Genomic DNA, 20,162 nt, shown 5'->3' on the forward strand with positions numbered 1-20,162 from the left:
TTTATTCAGTTTTCAAAATCTGTTAATGAAATTTACCATCCGTCCTTCTACTTTCTGAGCACACTATATCCATTCCCGGGACTTGGAGAACCAAAGCGTATTCCAGTAACCACTGAGAGTAGGGAATAATTCTGAATTCAATGCTGGCATTATTGAGCATCTCCTTCACATTGCTACTGTATATTTACTAGTTTCTGAGCAATTCAGAGTTGCTTAAACTCACAGGTTATATAATTTTGAAAGCTCACATGCTAGTAGTACAAAGATATAGCAAAAGGTAGTTTATACAATGTATTGAAATGAAAATGTCCCCATTGCATTCCTACATGCATAATAATTTGTCAATGTAGACATTTATTTTATTGTAGTATATATGATTTTTCTTACGCAATAAAGAAAAGGAAATCTGATTACATGTTGATTTGAATACAAAAAGGACATAACCAGATAGAAAATGTAAAAGATATTTTTTAAAATGACATATACAGTGGTGTGAAAAACTATTTGCCCCCTTCCTGATTTCTTATTCTTTTGCATGTTTGTCACACAAAATGTTTCTGATCATCAAACACATTTAACCATTAGTCAAATATAACACAAGTAAACACAAAATGCAGTTTTTAAATGATGGTTTTTATTATTTAGGGAGAAAAAATGTCCAAACCTACATGGTCCTGTGTGAAAAAGTAATTGCCCCCTTGTTAAAAAATAACATAACTGTGGTGTATCACACCTGAGTTCAAATTCCATAGCCACCCCCAGGCCTGATTACTGCCACACCTGTTTCAATCAAGAAATCACGTAAATAGGAGCTGCCTGACACAGAGAAGTAGACCAAAAGCACCTCAAAAGCTAGACATCATGCCAAGATCCAAAGAAATTCAGGAACAAATGAGAACAGAAGTAATTGAGATCTATCAGTCTGGTAAAGGTTATAAAGCCATTTCTAAAGCTTTGGGACTCCAGCAAACCACAGTGAGAGCCATTATCCACAAATGGCAAAAACATGGAACAGTGGTGAACCTTCCCAGGAGTGGCCGGCCTACCAAAATTACCCCAAGAGCGCAGAGACGACTCATCCGAGAGGTCACAAAAGACCCCAGGACAACGTCTAAAGAACTGCAGGCCTCACTTGCCTCAATTAAGGTCAGTGTTCACGACTCCACCATAAGAAAGAGACTGGGCAAAAACGGCCTGCATGGCAGATTTCCAAGGCGCAAACCACTGTTAAGCAAAAGAACATTAGGGCTCGTCTCAATTTTGCTAAGAAACATCTCAATGATTGCCAAGACTTTTGGGAAAATACCTTGTGGACTGATGAGACAAAAGTTGAACTTTTGGAAGGCAAATGTCCGTTACATCTGGCGTAAAAGGAACACAGCATTTCAGAAAAAGAACATCATACCAACAGTAAAATATGGTGGTGGTAGTGTGATGGTCTGGGGTTGTTTTGCTGCTTCAGGACCTGGAAGGCTTGCTGTGATAGATGGAACCATGAATTCTACTGTCTACCAAAAAATCCTGAAGGAGAATGTCCGGCCATCTGTTCGTCAACTCAAGCTGAAGCGATCTTGGGTGCTGCAACAGGACAATGACCCAAAACACACCAGCAAATCCACCTCTGAATGGCTGAAGAAAAACAAAATGAAGACTTTGGAGTGGCCTAGTCAAAGTCCTGACCTGAATCCAATTGAGATGCTATGGCATGACCTTAAAAAGGCGGTTCATGCTAGAAAACTCTCAAATAAAGCTGAATTACAACATTTCTGCAAAGATGAGTAGGCCAAAACTCCTCCAGAGCGCTGTAAAAGACTCATTGCAAGTTATCGCAAATGCTTGATTGCATTTATTGCTGCTAAGGGTGGCCCAACCAGTTATTAGGTTCAGGGGGCAATAACTTTTTCACACAGAGCCATGTAGGTTTGGATTTTTTTTCTCCCTAAATAATAAAACCATCATTAAAAAATTGCATTTTGTGTTTACTTGTGTTATATTTGACTAATGGTTAAATGTGTTTCTGATCATCAAACATTTTGTGTGACAAACATGCAAAAGAATAAGAAATCAGGAAGGGGGCAAATAGTTTTTCACACCACTGTATGTCACACATGTAATTTTATATTTTATTGAAATCAAAACAAGCACACCATTTCAAATCAATCTTGGGTGGATTTAATATGAGGTATACAGTAAATCAGAGGATTTTGATATGAACTAATCATTTAAAGATATTGAGACAATGTGAAGGTTAGAAGAGATTCAGCATGCTTAATCAAAGGCAGCATTATTAAATGTCTGTAAAATTCTGTAGAAATCTTGCTACAAGTTAAACAAAACTAAATACTGGTAGGATAGGATCTTGTGCATCTTGCTGTAGTCTTTGAAACACAGGTCTTGGATAGCTGTAAAGAACATTGTTAATTCCACAGTAAAATAAAAAGGGCAAACTATAGAATGAATGCTGCAGCATTCAAAATAAGGTAATTTATATTTTGAAGGTCATGCTGAAACTTCTGATTCAATTGTGGCTTTGGGTCTGCTTGAATTGTTCCTGTCAGCGATTCCTATGTTTACAGGTTTCTTTTGACTTTCTAAGAACTTGCATTCATTGGCACTTTGGTTTTCTTTGCAGTTTTTCTTAAGGGGAGAGCTACACTTTTATAATAGGTCTTTCTTTGTTAATTTCCTTTTTATCACCAATAGTATAGCGATATACAGTGCAGTACTGTTCAAATAATGCTGCCATTGGTGAAGCATCATAGTTTGTTTCAACACTGCCTTCATACAAATGGAGGGTTTGTAAGAAATCAGCAAAAGTTGGGACAGTTGTAGAAATTTTTTGCATCAACTTTCAAGGCTAAATAAATTTGCATTGCTGCAGAAAAGCTGTAGGTTATTAACCCATTGTTTTTTTACCTGAAAAGTACATTTGTTTTCTGTTGTTAGTAACCTAATCTGATTTTTAACTTCTGCAGCTTACTGCTTACATGTGTACAATTTCAGATTATTCACTTGACTTGAACTACTTAAATTTCAATTAAACTGTACGCATAAGGGTGTTCTAAAACTTTCAGCTGGTAGCTTAAAGTCTATATTGTCATCTATGTTACAGTGAAGTAAATTCTGTAATGTGTAATGTGCCTTCTTTTTATTATCGTTCTTCAAATTTTAATGGCAGTCTTTGAGCGAGATTTGGAGGCTGATATTGAAGGCGACACAAGTGGTGATGTGCGAAACCTGCTTCTAACTCTGTTGCAGGTAAGCTAATGTTGAATAGTTTCTGTGACTGCACATGGAACTGACCTACTCCTTGTGCAAGTAACACCTGCAGTAGATGTAAATGATCATTATATAGACACGTATATACTGAATTCTTTAAGGTAAAAAAGTGTCTACCCTTATTTTGCACTTGTTTAAGCAGACATCATATGACTTCAGAGTATTTTTTCTTATGCAAACAGCATGGTTTTTTTATTTTACGTTCTTCAAAAAGATGTGCATGCAGAACAAGAACTTGGCAAATTCTAAATCAGTGATAAGAATCTATATATATAATTCACTAAGGCAAGACAACCATGGAAAGCACGCCGGAAGGGGCGTGGATTCACTAAGCCGCCAACAAGTGAGACACCTATGATGCACTCAGGAAGGAGCCACGCCCACCAACTCCAAGCCCATTGGGTACGATGAAGACTCGCAGGGCCATGGCCACCAACTTGGACGTGACAACACAGAAAAAATAGCATCATTTATATTCGTCTGTCGTAGAGGCCATATGCAGTGCAGGTCAGGTTAATGTCATGTGCATGTCATGCACCTCCGAGCTACATTGACTGTTCATAGAGGGATGTTTCTCGCGGAGGTGAATCGCCATATGCAGCGTGTGAAATGGTTTGCGAGGGGTATCCCATGGGATCCCTAAAAAAATCCTTTACAACTGAGGTTAAAGCACAATGAAGTAAGCAGTCTTTAAAAACCAACTTTTCGGTTACGACGCATGACCGCGTGCACCATAGCAAACTGTTTTACACACTACATACAGCTATTCGCATCCGTGACAAACATGCGTCGTCTTAGATGCTCCTGCAGGAACACGGAAGACGTTTTCCTGCCCACCAACACTCCTTTTTCACCGGCTGGCGTCTACCCTTGCTCTCTAGGCATTCACACTGCCTGCCCATTTGCCTGGACGCAAAAACTCACCGACTACCCAGTTAGTCCCTTTCGTCTGTGGTAAGAGTCCACATGCACGTCTGAGCCATGTGGCGTTTATGCCGCGGGTTCACTATTGTGTTGTATTCTGCTCTCTCCAGAGTTCCATCTTTTCATTCACTTACTGTTGTATTCTCACACCAACCCGTTTTAGACATCCGTGTCTTTCCAGAACTGTTTAGCATTCAATAAATAATTATGCATGAGATTGACCGTGTGTCTACCCAGCGCAGAGAGGCGTGGGTAAGCCGTTGAACCCCGTTCGGGCTGCAAACCGTGGAATTCCCACTAAGTGCGACTCATATGCTCCCACTGCTTACGTCCCAACCCTTTGTACACACCCCCTCCCACCTCGCTACTACCGTGACTGGGTGTCTTAGTGGATTATATATAGAAAAGCAGCTAGATCCGCACAGAGCAATGAAAAGTCTACATCAGTCACACGTACATATGGACTGTATAAAGACGACGACTCAAGTGACGAGTTGGAGGTGGGCACATGAGCGGGCAGTGCATACTGAACGAGAAATCAGCAGACTAGCATGACGGATGGAGCTGAATGGACGTCCTTCTCCTCTCCTCCCATTCCAATCTCCGCACCGTGCACCCCCATCCCTCCGTCTGGCAGGAGAAGGCGCGAGGACGGTCTGCCAGTTTTCAGTCACGGACGATTGTGTGTTGGTTCGTTCCGTGCATTGTTACAATGTTGCTTTTCTTGCTGATTTATTACATTATCAATTTTTCAAATGTTAATTTTCTCCCTGTGGTTAAAATATCATTAAAAAACCGGCCTGATTATGCGGCGTATGGTATGCCGCGGGTTGGCTAGTTACAAATAATAATAATAAATCACATGCTTGATTTTGTATTGATGGCTTTTATTGTATTAGAAGGAATAGATTGCTAAATGCATATGTACATTTAAAGCCAATTTACTGTAATGGGGCACCAAGAACAATTTTGTAGCATATATATATATATATATATAATATATATATACATATATATATAAAATATTTGATTTGTTTCAACAGGCAGACCGTGATGAGGGTTTTGATGTTGATGAGGATCTGGCAGAGGCTGATGCTACTGTGCTCTTTGAGGTAATAAATTACTACATCAAAGTACAGTAATACATATCGCTACAAGTATCATAATGTTGTGGGGCAACAGAGGTGGAACATGCCTAATTGACAGAAATTCTTGTAAGCATTTCGAGAAGAAACTTCATCATAGTCCGTTTGCGCAAAGGGATAATATTGATTACATTTAATTCCTAGCCAAAAAATAAACCCATTTAAAACTTTTCAGGTGTCAAATCATCACTCCTAATAGTGGCATTGCCAAAATTTCTAACTACATTTAAAATTTTAAACGGATGGAATTTATTATGTGACTCTAACCTATAATATTATAAAAAGCAGATAAACACCTCTTACAAACAACTCTGTAGCTCCTAACACTGTTCAAAACAGATTTACTGAGCAGATAACGTATTCACATTTAAAGAGTGAATGCCCATTCATTAATTCTCAAATTGTAGTGGTTTATGGTTGTAAGAGGCAAAGCTTATTCTGGCAGTGAGGCACAATCTAGCCTTGTACAGAAAATTTTATTTCTAAGTTGACAGTGGTAATCGCTCCATACATAGTATGTACATTGCACTGTAGCCTACAGTATCTGGTGATCAAATGTTTTTCTTATAAATTAAAACATCATAGACATTAAAAACTTTACTACTTGTGTATGTAACCATAAATGTATAGCTGCATTGAGTCAAATGGCTTTTCAGAAAATATACTATATGTCTTCTCAGCTCTCAGCATTTCAAGATTTAGTTAAACAAATAATTATAGATGCATTTATGTTTTTCCCCTACACAAAGTTTATTATAAGCAGTTTGACCAGTGATCAATGCATTAATACAAACACTTAATAGTTTCTGTTTTTTTAGGAGTTCAGCTCTTAATTTTATAATTTTGCTTCTTCTGTGCAGCCATGGGAACCATATGCTAGATTAGCCCATTTGAACAGGGAAGTTCTAGAATGTTACATAAGGTAATGTTTGTGAAAGGTATAATGTGCAAAACCATTTGTCAATATGTTTTTCATCTGTCTTTTAGGCCGGAGAGGGCCGCTTTGGCACTGATGAATCTACATTTACGCATATACTGGCTAAAAGAAACTATCTTCAGCTACAGGCTACTTTTAAAGTCTACGAGTCGGTAAAGTTATTAATACTAAAATTGATACCAGTTTATTATTCTAAAACAAAAAGTTACAGTAGTACCTTTTATTATAATACTAATTACAGTCTTCACCTGGAAAATTTCCAAAGACATTTTACAAAGTTTTGGAGCATTTAGATCAAAAGCAATATATACTGAATTGTGATTTTCTTTACCTTATTACACACAGCATTGATGTTTACGGGCTGCACGTACATGTGGACCATGCAACGATTTGAACATTTTAAGTTCTATACAGATAAAAACAGGTGAAAAGAAATACTGTAGTATTATGAACTATGTAAAATGTAGACCTCCTGTATGTTCTGTTCAATGGAGGAACCCCTTTAGTGAGTTTTGCATGTGTTTAAACTGACCAAAGAATACTGCCAGCTTGTGCTGTACTCAGAGATTTAAGTGGACTGGTGAACTGGAGCACAGAGCCACATCTGACCTGCAAATGTGCACCATAATTCTCCACATAACTGCTTGTATTTTATCACCCCCCACATTCCCATTTTTTGAGGTTAATGAATATAAAAACAATTGACAATCCCATCTGGCCCGAATTTGTATTTATTTTACACTGCACCATGAGGAGTTAGAAGAAGCCAACACTGTGTATAGTACTGTACAGTACTGTGTATACCCAACGAGACCACTTATTAAACATGTCTTCTTTGAGTTTTACTGAACTTTTTCTTCATTCACATCTAATTTTCTGTGTAGCACGCCACCTGGTCTCTTTTTTTCTTTACAGGGCAGCTGCCCTTCTCCACTTCTCCAACCACATTTCACTGTGTGATTACAGCCGTAGCTTGTACATTGGCATTGTTGAGACAACAGAGTTCATATGTATCAACTCCTAAATCCATTTCTCGGTTCTGAAATGGAAAAAGGACATGGTGCCTAAGAATACCCCACTCGCTATGATATTATTACCAACTAATACCAGCAAATAAAAAACATGCATATGCCAATCTTTATTTATAACATCACGAGTTTCAATAAAATCAGTGTTTTTGTGATTTGGAGGGTATTTAGTTTTTGTAATGTTTATGGGTTTGTTTTGTAAATATTGATGTACTGAAATGTCCTTTCTTAGTGGATACCTACAGCCTTAGGTCTTCAATAGTGCAAAATTTCAGCTTTTTAACTACATAGGAAATAGTGATTTTGTTGATCAGTGAGTCAGTCAACTTTGCAATTTATATATAAAAATAATATCTTACAGAGCTTTTTTACATTTTAGTCTGAATATAATTATTTTAGCTATGTATTTACATAGCAAAAGGGGAAGATCAGTCTAAATTGCTGAGTAATAAATGAATGCATACATACAGTAACTGTTGCTCATGAATCAAGTAAAGTGTGGGGATTGACTTTTCTTTTTGCACAGAATATTACTGCTATTTATATGTGTTTATTTTATTCACCTCCCTGATTGCAGCTTTCAGGAACAGACATAAAAGATGCAATTAAAAGTGAATCTTCGGGAACACTGAAGGACTGTTACATAACTCTTGGCAAGTATTTTCCCTACCGAATAAGGTGTTAGTGAAGAGCGATTCTAGCTTGTATGCTTTTGTAGCATTATAGTTGTGTTTCCAAAGTTGTCCTTAAGACGCTTACTTTTAAATGGTCTATAGCCTTTCAGTAAACATTAACCATTTTTAATAAAAGGTATCATTCATTTCTTAAAGGATAGATAATATGTGTTTCCACAGTCTGAAATGAACCTAAACATAAAGCAACAATATATAGGTAGTATTTTGCTTTTAAATGACTTAAAATGCTTTTTTTTCAGATAGGAAATAGGACAAAGTTGATCTTTGTTGTGTTTAACTTAGAGATTGAAAGCCATCATTTAATATAGCGGAACAGTTATAAACTGGTATGTGTGTATAGACGCCGCGTGGGTGGGGGGTTGTTGGGGGGAATTGGTATGCCTTCATTTGCATACCAATTCCCCTCAGCAATCCCCCCCCAACCACAGTACTGCTCTCCCCAGACTCTTCAGAAGGGCATTTTATATAAGCTTTTCCATTGATCCCTGCTGCTGCAGCAGCACAGTATACAGTATCACACAGCAAGCACAAATAAAGGGCACTGTCTTCCTCTCTGTGTAATTCAACCTTAACTCCTCATGGCAAGTAGTGTTGTTGTTGTTCTTCTTCTTCTTTTTCTTCTTCTTCTTCTCCTCTGGAATCACTCACAAGTGTGGTGAAAGCCCAATGTAGTAGGGTTCCACAACTACCACAGTTCCCCAATACAGCATCCAAGAAGCCCAAGAGGGCTGCAGCAAAGTCCCATGAAGCCTTGCCAGAATCTGTGGCACCGCAGCAACACAGGTGGCCTGCCACCTATCGACCTGGAGGAGGCAATACCCTGCCCTCTCCTCTTGTCCTTCCACAACATTGGCATCTTGTCTGTGACAATGCCCCTCCCTCAGCTGATCCATGTGGGGCAAAGCGGCCTGTCCTGCGAGGTCCATCCTCCTCCAGGAGGTGGTGTCCATTTTGGCCAGTCCACAGCTCTGTTCTGAAAGACAAAAGCCAGACCATGATGGTGAGATGCTGCGCCGACGCCATGTCTCTATTTGGGGCCTGACAGGCAGCATTCATAATACAGCCTCTCCCTTCCTAATGTCTGTTCTCTGTGGGATTGGAAGCTCCAGTCCCTCAGAGGTAAGCCCTCCATTGCACATGAGCGCATATGTTTACATGCTGCACTGTTCGGAAACCTTGTCTTTCTTTTGTGAGACCTCCTTTCTCTGAGGTGCGGGAACAGTCTGGGGGTCTCCATGGCATAAAGAGAGAGACCTTGCGCTGTTTGTGCTCCTTTAGACTTGATTGTGACTGCCACTGACATGGTGAATTACAGGGTTCAGGTCAAGAAAGCCGCTCCATCCCTGTGCGAAGTGGTCTGTCATCCCGCCTATGCCCACTGTTGGAACCAATGTTACTCATTGTCCTTCTAAACCATCTGGGGACAATTCACATTGAGTTCCCTTATTTTGTGTGGTACAGGTTACATTTATCTGTACCACCTAATCTGTCAGGGTGGAGCCTTGGTTGTCTTCTCCAACCCTCCAATAAGGCTCTTCAGGTTAATCTGAACCAGTAATAAAGAATGCAAGGGCTGGAGGACCCTCTCCACCTCTCGTACATTCAATATGTATGTAAGTATGTCAAACGACGAAAGACTTGCACTTCGGTGTTCCTTCACCGCTGGCAATAAGCCAGGCGACATGGGCTTCTCCGACACATGCTCAGTTGGGACATCTGGAGGGTTGGGGTAGCCCCCAAGTAGGTCTGCCATCTCTGCCTTTCTTACTTTACCAGTGGGCTCTGGCACATATACCCCAACCCTTTACCTTCTTCAGTGAGTGTGGCTTGGCCAATCACTGCCCCTCCCCCCTTTGCAAAGTCTGTTTTGGGTGGTTACCTACCAGGTAATCACATATCTATGATCCGCTTCTTGCAGCTGATATACACTGCTCACAAAAATTAAAGGAACACTTTTTTTATTGGGCCTGGCATGAAATCAATTAAACCTGTCTGATAATTTTCTGGTTGGTTAAGCAGCTGAGGTCATTGTTAATCACTTTCAGCTGTATTGGTGTTCATGGACTTAACGACAGGTGCACTAAAGTGGCAACAATTAGAAAACCCTCAAAACAGGACTGGTTTTACATGTGGAGGTCATTTCAAGTTTCTCCCTCTTGATCTTTTCTGGCTGGTTTTCCACTCGTGCTAGTTTTGGCTTGAGTAATTATCTCTACTGGCAGTATGAGGCGATTCCTTAACCCTACAGAAGTTGCACAGGTTGTCCAACTTCTCCAGGATGGCACATCCACACGTGCTGCAGCAAGAAGGTTTAATGTGTCTCCCAGCACAATCTCCAGAACATGGAGGAGATTTCAGGAGACTGGCTGTTATTCTCGGAGAGCTGGACAGGGCCGTAGAAGGTCCTCAACCCATCAGCAGGACCGATACCTGCTCCTTTGTGCAAGGCGGAACAGGATGAGCACTGCTCGTGCCCTACAGAATGACCTCCAGAGGGCCACTGGTGTGAATGTCTCTACCCAAACAATCAGGAACAGACTTCATGAAGATGGCCTGAGGGCCCGACGTCCTGTAGTGGGCCCTGTGCTCACTGCCCAGCACCGTGGAGCTCGACTGGCATTTGCTCAAGAACACCAGAATTGGCAAGTCTGCCACTGGCGCCCTGTACTTTTTACAGGCGAGCAGGTTCACCCTGAGCAGCTGTGATAGGCGTGAAAGAGTCTGGAGAAGACAAGGAGAGCGATATGCTGCCTGCAACATCGTTCAACATGACAGGTTTGGTGGGGGGTCAGTGATGGTCTGGGAGGCATATCCATGGAGGGGCACAGACATCTACTGCGTAGGAAATGGTGCTCTGACTGCCATAAGGTATCGAGATGAAATCCTTGAACCCATTGTCAGACCCTACGCTGGTGCAGTAGGTCCTGGTTTCCTCGTAATGCACAACAATGCCCGGCCTCATGTGGCAAGAGTATGCAGGCAGTACCTGGAGGATGAAGGAATTGAAACAATTGAATGGCCTTCACGATCCCCTGACTTAAACCCAATAGAACATCTGTGGGACATTATGTTTCGGTCCATTAGGCGCTGCCAGGTTGCTCCTCAGACTGTACAACAGCTCAGGGATGCCCTCATACAGATCTGCCACAAGACACCATCCGTCGTCTCATTAGGAGCATACCCCGACGTTGTCAAGCATGCATACAAGCTCGTGGGGGCCACACAAGATACTGAAAAGCATTTTGAGTAGCAGAAATTAAGTTTTTGAAAAAATGGACTAGCCTGCCACATCTTCATTTCACTCTGATTTTAGGGTGTCTACACAATTGAGCCCTCTGTAGGCAGAAAACTTTTATTTCCATTAAAAGACTTGGCATCCTTTTGTTCCTAAGACATTGCCCTGTCGTTATTTGTATAGATATCCAACTTCATATTGAGATCTGATGTATCTAATGTGTTTCTTTAAAGTGTTCCTTTAATTTTTGTGAGCAGTATATATATCAACAAATGTCAATATATATTTATATATAGGTGTGAATCACAGTCTGACCAGATAATGCTTGTGGCTGGTCAGCCAGTTGGCAAAAATCTGCCACACCCTTCAGTTGAGAGAAGCAGAGTACACAACACATTTCCCCCTAATTGGGGTTCATCAGGTGTACGCACCTTTGCTTCTCTCAGACGTTGCGCCACGGCGACTGGTTCACTTGCTTGACAGGGTGTAGATCTGACTTGAGTAAAGCATAAAAATGTTAATCGAATGACTAATAGCATCTTACTTTTGGAGTATTAGATACATTTCAATAAAATCACTTAAGCCTTAGCCATTTTGTAGTACAGTTCTGCTATTAAGATCTTTCTGATAACTAAAATCTTGTAAATTTTTTTTTATTACCACTAGATGTCTCTGTAGCTCTATGTCTATTTAGACTCAATCATGAATGTACAAAAGAAGCAAGATGTAAACGATTTATTTAAATCATTTTATACCTTATGGTTAGCTGTCTATTTTCAATTGACTTATCTTTAAGATTGTGGGGAATCAATGTTCCTATCATTGATTTAAAAGGGCAACATTAATAAAGGACACATTTAGAAGTACTTATAACAAAAAAAAAAAACATGCATATTATGCAAAAAATATTTCCTGGAGGCCAGGTGAAAATTTAGATAATGAAAGCGTTACAACTTTGAAAAAATTAAATAAGTAAAGATTCCTGAAGAAAATACAACCATTGTGTACCCTGAACAACTGGCCAACAAGCAGTTCAGTTGTATATACTGTACATGTATATTATGGTGGGTAAAGGATGCTCTCTGGGGGTTGGTATTATAATCCACTAAGTACTGTGGTCCAATGACTAAGAAAATGGACTCCTAAATTACATTTTTTGTCTTCCCCAATAATTTACTGTGAAAAATTTACCTAATCATTTCACTTGCTGGTACAAATTTTGTATAGAAGAACATTATGTACTTCCTTTGGGTAAAACAATTAGCTTAATAAATATGCTAAATATGAAAATATTATTAAGATTTTCTCTTTATGATTCAAAGACAAATTTGTAACCAATCATCCATGTATTTACATTTTTTCTGACATTCATAGCAGATTTCCCTCAAGAACAATGGATAAATCTAGGTTAAGTTTGTTTCTTAAGTAAAACGAGCTATGTACTACTCTTACAGAAATGGCCAACAAGTAGAAGTTGGTTGGTTGATAAGTAAATAAATTCAAGGAAAGTCAAAATAGTTCACTGTATTTGAATGTATTAAATTGAAAATGCACTGTATGTTTTATACACATATAATATCTTGTAGAGTTCAAATTCAAGTTTGTCATGTGTACCAAGTACAATGAAATTCTTACAGTACTTGTATTTCTCCTCAGAATAGTACTGTAATTCAGAGACTTAATCAAAATACTTCATCATATTCCTTGCATCAAATGACTTAATGTCATTGTGAAAATGTATGTCAAAGTTTGGAATATTTTGCATTAATTAAAATAGTTCTGATTTATTTTAAGCAGTGTTACTCTTTTTTAATATTGGTGATTTATTTATTTGTTTATCAGTAAGATGTGCAAAGAACCTGCAACTATACTTTGCTCGCTGCCTCAAGCGCGCTATGAAGGGTGCAGGAACTGATGAAGACACCCTAATAAGGATTATTGTTGGCCGCTCTGAGGTAAGCCATTCTGTGCCAGAATTTCCATGGATTTTTCTGCATTGAGATACTACATTTTGCATCAGCAAAGAGTATTTCTTCTTTACAAATATTGGGTAAATATCCAATTTTAGTAATGGGAAACATTTTAAGAAAGCCAGCTAAATAGCTTTATCCTCATTTCAGTGTATATTGTTTGTGTTAAAGAATAAATCACATGTTTAATGATTTTCTTCTCTTTTTCCTTATATAAGGGTAAATCATAAAGTAAAGAAATTTTTTAAATTACGCTGTAACCTCAATGGATAGAAGCTTATGCTATACAACACATTCATAAAGGTTTATTGGTAGTTCAAGCATGCACAGCTCAACATTCTGCTATTAGACTAGTTGTCTAAGCATTGTCAAATGAACATGGATGGATGGATAGATAGATAGATACTTACTTTATTAATCCCAAGGGGAAATTCACATAATCCAGCAGCAGTATACTGATACAAAAAAAATATTAAATTAAATAGTAATAAAAATGCATGTAAAAGCAGACAATAACTTTCAGTAATGTTAGCATTTACTCCCCCGGGTGGAATTGAAGAGTCGCATAGTGTTGGGGAGGAACGATCTCCTCAGTCTGTCGGTGGAGCAAGAGAGTGACAAAAGTCTGTTACTGAAGCTACTTCTCTGCCTGGAGATGACACTGTTCAGTGGATGCTGTGGATTCTTCATTATTGACAGGAGTTTGCTTAATGCCCGTTGCTCTGCTACAGATGTTAAACTGTCCAACTTTACTCCTACAATAGAGCCTGCCTTCTTAACAAGTTTGTCCAGGCGTGAGGCGTCCTTCATCTTTATGCTGCCTCCCCAGCATACCACCGCGTAGAAGAGGGCACTCGCCACAACCATCTGGTAGAACATCTGCAGCATCATATTGCAGATGTTAAAGGACGCCAACCTTCTAAGAAAGTATAGTTGGCTCTGACCATTCTTACACAGAGCATCAGTATTGGCAGTCCAGTCCAATTTCTCATCCAGCTGCACTCCCAGGTATTTATAGGTCTGCACACAGTCTCCTCTGATGATCACAGTGTCCATGAGGGGCCTGGGTCTCCTAAAATCCACCACCAGTTCCTTAGTCTTGCTGGTGTTCAGGTGTAAGTGGTTTGAGTCTCACCATTTAACAAAGTCTTTAATTAGCTTCCTATACTCCTCCTCCTGCCCACTCCTGATGCAGCCCACAGTAGCTGTGTCATCAGCAAACCTTTGCACGTGGCAGGACTCCAAGTCGTATTGGAAGTCTGATGCATATAGGCTGAACAGAACCGGAGAAAGTACAGTCCCCTGTGGCGCTCCTGTGTTGCTGACCATAATGTCAGACCTGCAGTTCCCAAGACAAGCATATTGAGGTCTGTCTGTAAGATAGTCCATGATCCATGCCACCAGGTGTGAGTCTACTCCCATCTCAGTCAGGTTGTCCCTAAGGAGCAGAGGTTGGTTGGTGTTGAAGGCACTAGAGAAGTCCAAAAACATAATTCTTACAGCACCACCGCCTCTGTCCAAGTGAGAGAGGGATCGGTGTAGCATATAGATGATGGCATACTCCGCTCCCACCTTCTCCTGGTATGCGAGCCGCAGAGGGTCGAGGGCGTGGCCTCAGATGGTGAAGCAGCAATTGCTCCATGGTCTTCATCACATGTGACGTCAAAGCAACAGGCCGGAAGTCATTCAGCTCACTAGGACGTGATACCTTTGGGACTGGGGTGATATAAGATGTTTTCCAAAGCCTCGGGACTCTTCCCCTGTTCCAGGCACAGGTTGAAGATGCGCTGTAGAGGACTCCCCAGTTCCAAAGCACAGGCCTTCAGCAGTCGTGGTGATACACTATCTGAACCCGCTGCTTTGCTGGCACGAAGTCTCCTCAGCTCTCTGCTCACCTGTGCTGCGGTAATTATGGGTGGGGATGTCTCACCTATGCTGGTATCAGCAGAAGGATGGTTGGAGGATGCAGTACTCCGACGTGAGAGTGGGTTAGGGTGGTCAAACCTATTAAAGAAGTTGTTCATTTGGTTTGCTCTCTCTACATCTCTCTCGATGGTGGCACCCCGCTTCAAGCTGCAGCCAGTGATAATGTTCATCCCATCCCACACTTCCATCATGCTGTTATTCTGCAACTTCTGCTCCAGCTTTCTCCTGTACTGCTCTTTCGCCGCCCTGAGTTGGACTCGGAGCTCCTTCTGCATGCGCTTGAGCTCATGCTGATCACCGTCTTTAAAAGCCCTTTTCTTCTGGTTCAAAAGGCCTTTGATGTCACTTGTGATCCATGGCTTGTTGTTAGCATAGCAGCATACTGTTCTTACTGGAAGTACAATGTCCATACAGAAGTTGATGTAATCAGTTGTGCAGTCAGCAGCCTCTTCAATGTTCTCACTATGTGACCCCAGCAGTATATTTCTTGGTTTGTAGTGAGGCTGAAGCAGAACCAGGTTATGATCTGCTTTCCCAAGCGCAGGCAGCAGGGTGGCGCTGTATGTGTTTTTAACGTTTGCATACAGTAGGTCGATAGTCCTATTTCTACATGGAACTACATGGATGATCAGCTGTGGGATTACATCATTGTTGAACAATGTGCCATAGTGAGATTTCATTTGAAAATCATCTATTGATCTGCGTTTGGCATAATGCATGATGACTTGGGGTACTGTAAAGTTTGTGCAAGATGGTTACCCAAACAGTTTACTGATCAGCACAAGGCAACATCTTTTGGTGAATTTCAGCAGGTTTCACTACCTCTGCCCAAAGTTATCTCACTATGGCGCATCATTTAACAATGATGCAATTCTGCCACAGAACGTCAATGTTTATTTGACTTTGGCTTCAGCTCGACTAGACTAGACTAGAGAACTGTGCTCTGCATATACGAACTACCCATAAGTTGTTTGCAAAATTTTGTTGGGTCAGCTTCTTTCAGTTGTGGTTACCATGTATTTTAACAACTGAGCAGTAGTCTTCTACATTAAGTACAACAGATATTTGTAAATTATTTCTTCAATAATTCTCAAAGGGCATGCTAGCAAATAACTACAGTTCTATAACAAAATTTTAAATTCTTTATTTCCATTTCTTAGCTAACAAAAACTGTTTCCAGTGAATAATGAAAATCTTTCAGTAGTATAAAGTACATTGGTTATTTTTCAGATTGACCTTGAGACCATAAAGGACATGTACTCCGAAAAGTATGATGTAACTTTAAGAGATGCCATAAGCTCTGAATGTGGTGGGGACTTCAAGAAGGTGCTCTTAGAGATCTTGCACTGATATGATCAAGAAGTATGGAGGTGATTTCACTGAGAAGGATGTATCATCCATCTCATCTGTTTAACTCTGAATGTTTTAATCTCTGAAATACACTTTATGAGATATATAAAACTAAGTTTATTAACTATCAAGTTGGTCTTGTAGTCTATAACTGTTAAACTACAATATTAATATTATGATTTGTATAAAACAACTGTTATTCTTAAACTTTTCTTAGCATCTTTACATGTGTAATTCCACTTAAGTAACTAACATAAAGTAGCACTAATGAACTAAAAAGGTATTAACCTTTTTACACTGTATTTTTAAGAACTCATTTTTCTATTAAATGGAAACAGTATTTTGAGATATTAACACATGAGCCAGTTTTCAATATCATATTAAATCATTCCAACATCAACGCGAGTGCTTTATTAACAAGGAAATTGTAATACAAAGCAAGTAATTAAACTGTCCTTGACTGTCAGTTAATGACTTGTTCAGGAGGGGAAATACACATGAAAAGCAACCTTTCTTTATTGATTCCAGGGTGTAAATGATAAAGAGATTATATATGTTAAGTTAACCTTTAAAATGTTTACCTTTGGATGAAAATAAAAGGATTGGATAATGAAACTAGAAAGTCAGAAAAAAAGCAAAAAAAAAAAATCTCCAAAAATGTAAACTTGAGGAAACAACAACAGTGATAACTGGTCTCATAGTTGTCGCTAATCATATACAATAGCTAGAATGACAGAAGCAGTTTCTTTTGTTTATATTTTCACATTACATTTACATATTACACATTTACATTTACAACACATATTACATACAAAGGTGACTTACAACATTTGAGATGCAATTGGTTATATTTTGTTTGTATTACCAGTTGGAGCACAGGCAGAGGAAGTGACTTTCTCAAGGTTGAACAATGTCAGTAATATATATATATATATATATATATATATATATATATATATATATAATGTGTAGTGTAAATAATAAATAAGGGGATTCTGAGGGCTGGACAGTTACTGAGCACTGTGGATTTCCAGCCCAGTCATTACTATAATTATATAATTAAAAAATTCAATTATGTACTGGACACACAGAAATATATATTCCCCAGTTATCCAACCATCACACCTTAAAAGCATTAAGATCAAATATGTATGTGTATGTAATGCTTTTTCCCATTATGCCTTTTATGCTAATTGTCAAGGTCTTTGAAGAACATTATTGTTCATGCCTGAACACAAGATTATAGAATTTGTTTGGATCGTAGGACTTTTTACAGCCAAAACGTACTTTGTATTTCAGCTTTATTACAGAGAACCTGTAACAAATGTGAAACAGAGTCTCACAAAACGTTTTTGGAGTCCTGAGTGTCTATTAGTCATTTGTAAGAAGGTATACACACATTCTGTTATTTTTACATATTATATTTATTTACTTATTTGTTTTGTTTTGTTTGTCACGGTTATATCAAAAGCATATTCTGTAATTATAACGGTCAAAATGTTGAAAAACATAAACTTTATGAATATCACTTTTATTGGTGTTCCACCTAAGAGCAAGTTCAAAATGTTCACTCCTAAAACTTTGCTTAATTAAGAATACAGTTACTTTTGCATTGCTTTGTTTTTTTTACTGGTTTTCTCCTTAGTTTCTTTACCTTTATTTCTCCAAAAGAGATTTCCTTTTCTAGAGTTTCTCATTGTAGAATTGTAGAATATCACTTTTATTGGTGTTCCACCTTTCTCATTGTAGAATTGTAGAATATCACTTTTATTGGTGTTCCACCTAAGAGCAAGTTCAAAATGTTCACTCCTAAAACTTTGCTTAATTAAGAATACAGTTACTTTTGCATTGCTTTGTTTTTTTTTTACTGGTTTTCTCCTTAGTTTCTTTACCTTTATTTCTCCAAAAGAGATTTCCTTTTCTAGAGTTTCTCATTGTAGAATTCTTTCAAGACATTTCGTATATAGGAATAAGATGGTTCTCAAAATCTTTTTTATAGTCATTACCATTAACAACCAATGTAGGTGTTTTGTGATATTACCAAATGATTAATTCTCTGTTACTTCACTTCCATATATAAAACGTCTCTCACTGACATTTACTCCTTCCTCAATGTCCATTTCTATAAACTGTAATTTTTTTTCCCCAATTTGTATCTTAATAATCTTGAACTTGCTTTTCATAAAAATTAAGCCAACTATACTTGGATACATCTTTAGACTTTCTAGTTTTGACACTAATTTTGTCTTCGCTCTATCTGCTATCTGACTTGAGTACTGTAGTCCAATGTAATGAAAGAGTTTCAACTGTTAGTTTTTTCTCTCCCTACTATAATGTGCAGAACTCTCTTCCTTACTTTTGTATTATGTAAAACACTTGAGTTTCATCTTCTTCATATTATTTTTTATTTTTGTGATCAACACACACAGTCAATGAACAGCTTGCCTCCTACTCCTTCTGCACTTTTTAATATAATCATTTATTGCTATCATTCTAATTTTGGAGTGTAAAAAGTGGCAACAGGGAGCTGATGCATATTTTTTTTAACTCATGGTGAATGATTATGCCAGATTTTGATATTTTTCTCCTACATTCATAATAATTCCAGTGTTTGTTGTATTTAGTGCATTAAAGCCTTTTATCTATCTTGTCTGTCCATGTTTTTTGGCATTTATTTGCTTCTTTCTCTTTATGTAGACAAACACATTCCAAAGATTGTATTTTTGTAATGTGATTTCACCTTCTCTAAAAAGATATTTAAAAGCTTAAGAACATCATTGGAAAAGTAAAGATGACTGAGACTGAAAGAGTGGCACTTCAGGGTTAATAGTTTGTGAGGCCTACATGTACAGTGGTACCACCAGTGTACCTCAAATAAATATGGAAAAAACAGTTTTTGGACACTGCAATTTAATTTAATCGTCTAGCAATTTGGGTCATTTTTTTAGTTTCTGTAGGTGTGCTCAAATGTGTTCTCATTTAATTTGTCAAAGTCCAGCTGATTTTGATTTACAAGTTTTGTTCACCTTTGCGCTTCTCTACTAGAAAACTTAAAGCCATTAGCCCGTCTGCACAGCTAATTACTTTAAATTGCTATTTAAAGTGTTCAGTCTGTGGTAGGGCTGTACCAGCAACAAAATATCTTCCATCTGAGAAAAGTAATCTTTGTTGCGGTTGAAGTTAACAGCTACAGGTTTGGACTCAGCTATGCTGCCAACACCCCACACTGCTCAGCTTTTCCTGTGTTGAACAACTTTTGCATTCATGTGGCTAGTTGATTTATAAATATTCATAGTAACAGTTATTAGAGAAGGATGCGTCTTATTTATTTTATTTGTTGGCCATTGTAGAAATATGTTAGTTTCTACTGGTTTATTTTGGTCAAGCCTTTTATCAGACACTTTGTAGACATTTAGGTTTATAAAAATGTGACTTTTTTTCTTGAAATGATCACATAGTTAACGTATTATTCTAAAATTATTGTGGCATAAATATTAGATGTGATAATCAATATAAAATTATTTACCCACCAGCCCCAAGCATAATCTGCCCATTACTGTTAGACTGATATGGATTGCATGTGTTTTTTGTAATTACTGGAATGAAAACATCATTTCCTCTTATGGTTGCATTTTATGGGGGTATAAATGCCTTCACAAGGAATCCATTATGA

General features: G+C 38.5%; 1 protein-coding gene across 1 annotated transcript in view; it reads left to right on the forward strand.

The window, feature by feature from the left end:
• The window catches only part of LOC120514278 (annexin A13-like), a 65,930-nt gene extending 46,789 nt beyond the window's left edge, over positions 1 to 19,141 (forward strand). Inside the window, exons 6-11 of the mRNA XM_039734575.1 lie at positions 3,179 to 3,258; positions 5,247 to 5,315; positions 6,336 to 6,437; positions 7,891 to 7,966; positions 13,086 to 13,198; positions 16,370 to 19,141. Of these exons, the coding sequence (XP_039590509.1) occupies positions 3,179 to 3,258; positions 5,247 to 5,315; positions 6,336 to 6,437; positions 7,891 to 7,966; positions 13,086 to 13,198; positions 16,370 to 16,489 (560 nt within the window). The 3' untranslated portion in view covers positions 16,490 to 19,141. The remainder of the gene's footprint in view (positions 1 to 3,178; positions 3,259 to 5,246; positions 5,316 to 6,335; positions 6,438 to 7,890; positions 7,967 to 13,085; positions 13,199 to 16,369) is intronic.
• The last annotated feature ends 1,021 nt before the right edge of the window (positions 19,142 to 20,162 follow it).

The sequence above is a fragment of the Polypterus senegalus genome, chromosome 14 (assembly GCF_016835505.1).
Source record: "Polypterus senegalus isolate Bchr_013 chromosome 14, ASM1683550v1, whole genome shotgun sequence".
NCBI classification, from domain to species: domain Eukaryota; kingdom Metazoa; phylum Chordata; class Cladistia; order Polypteriformes; family Polypteridae; genus Polypterus; species Polypterus senegalus.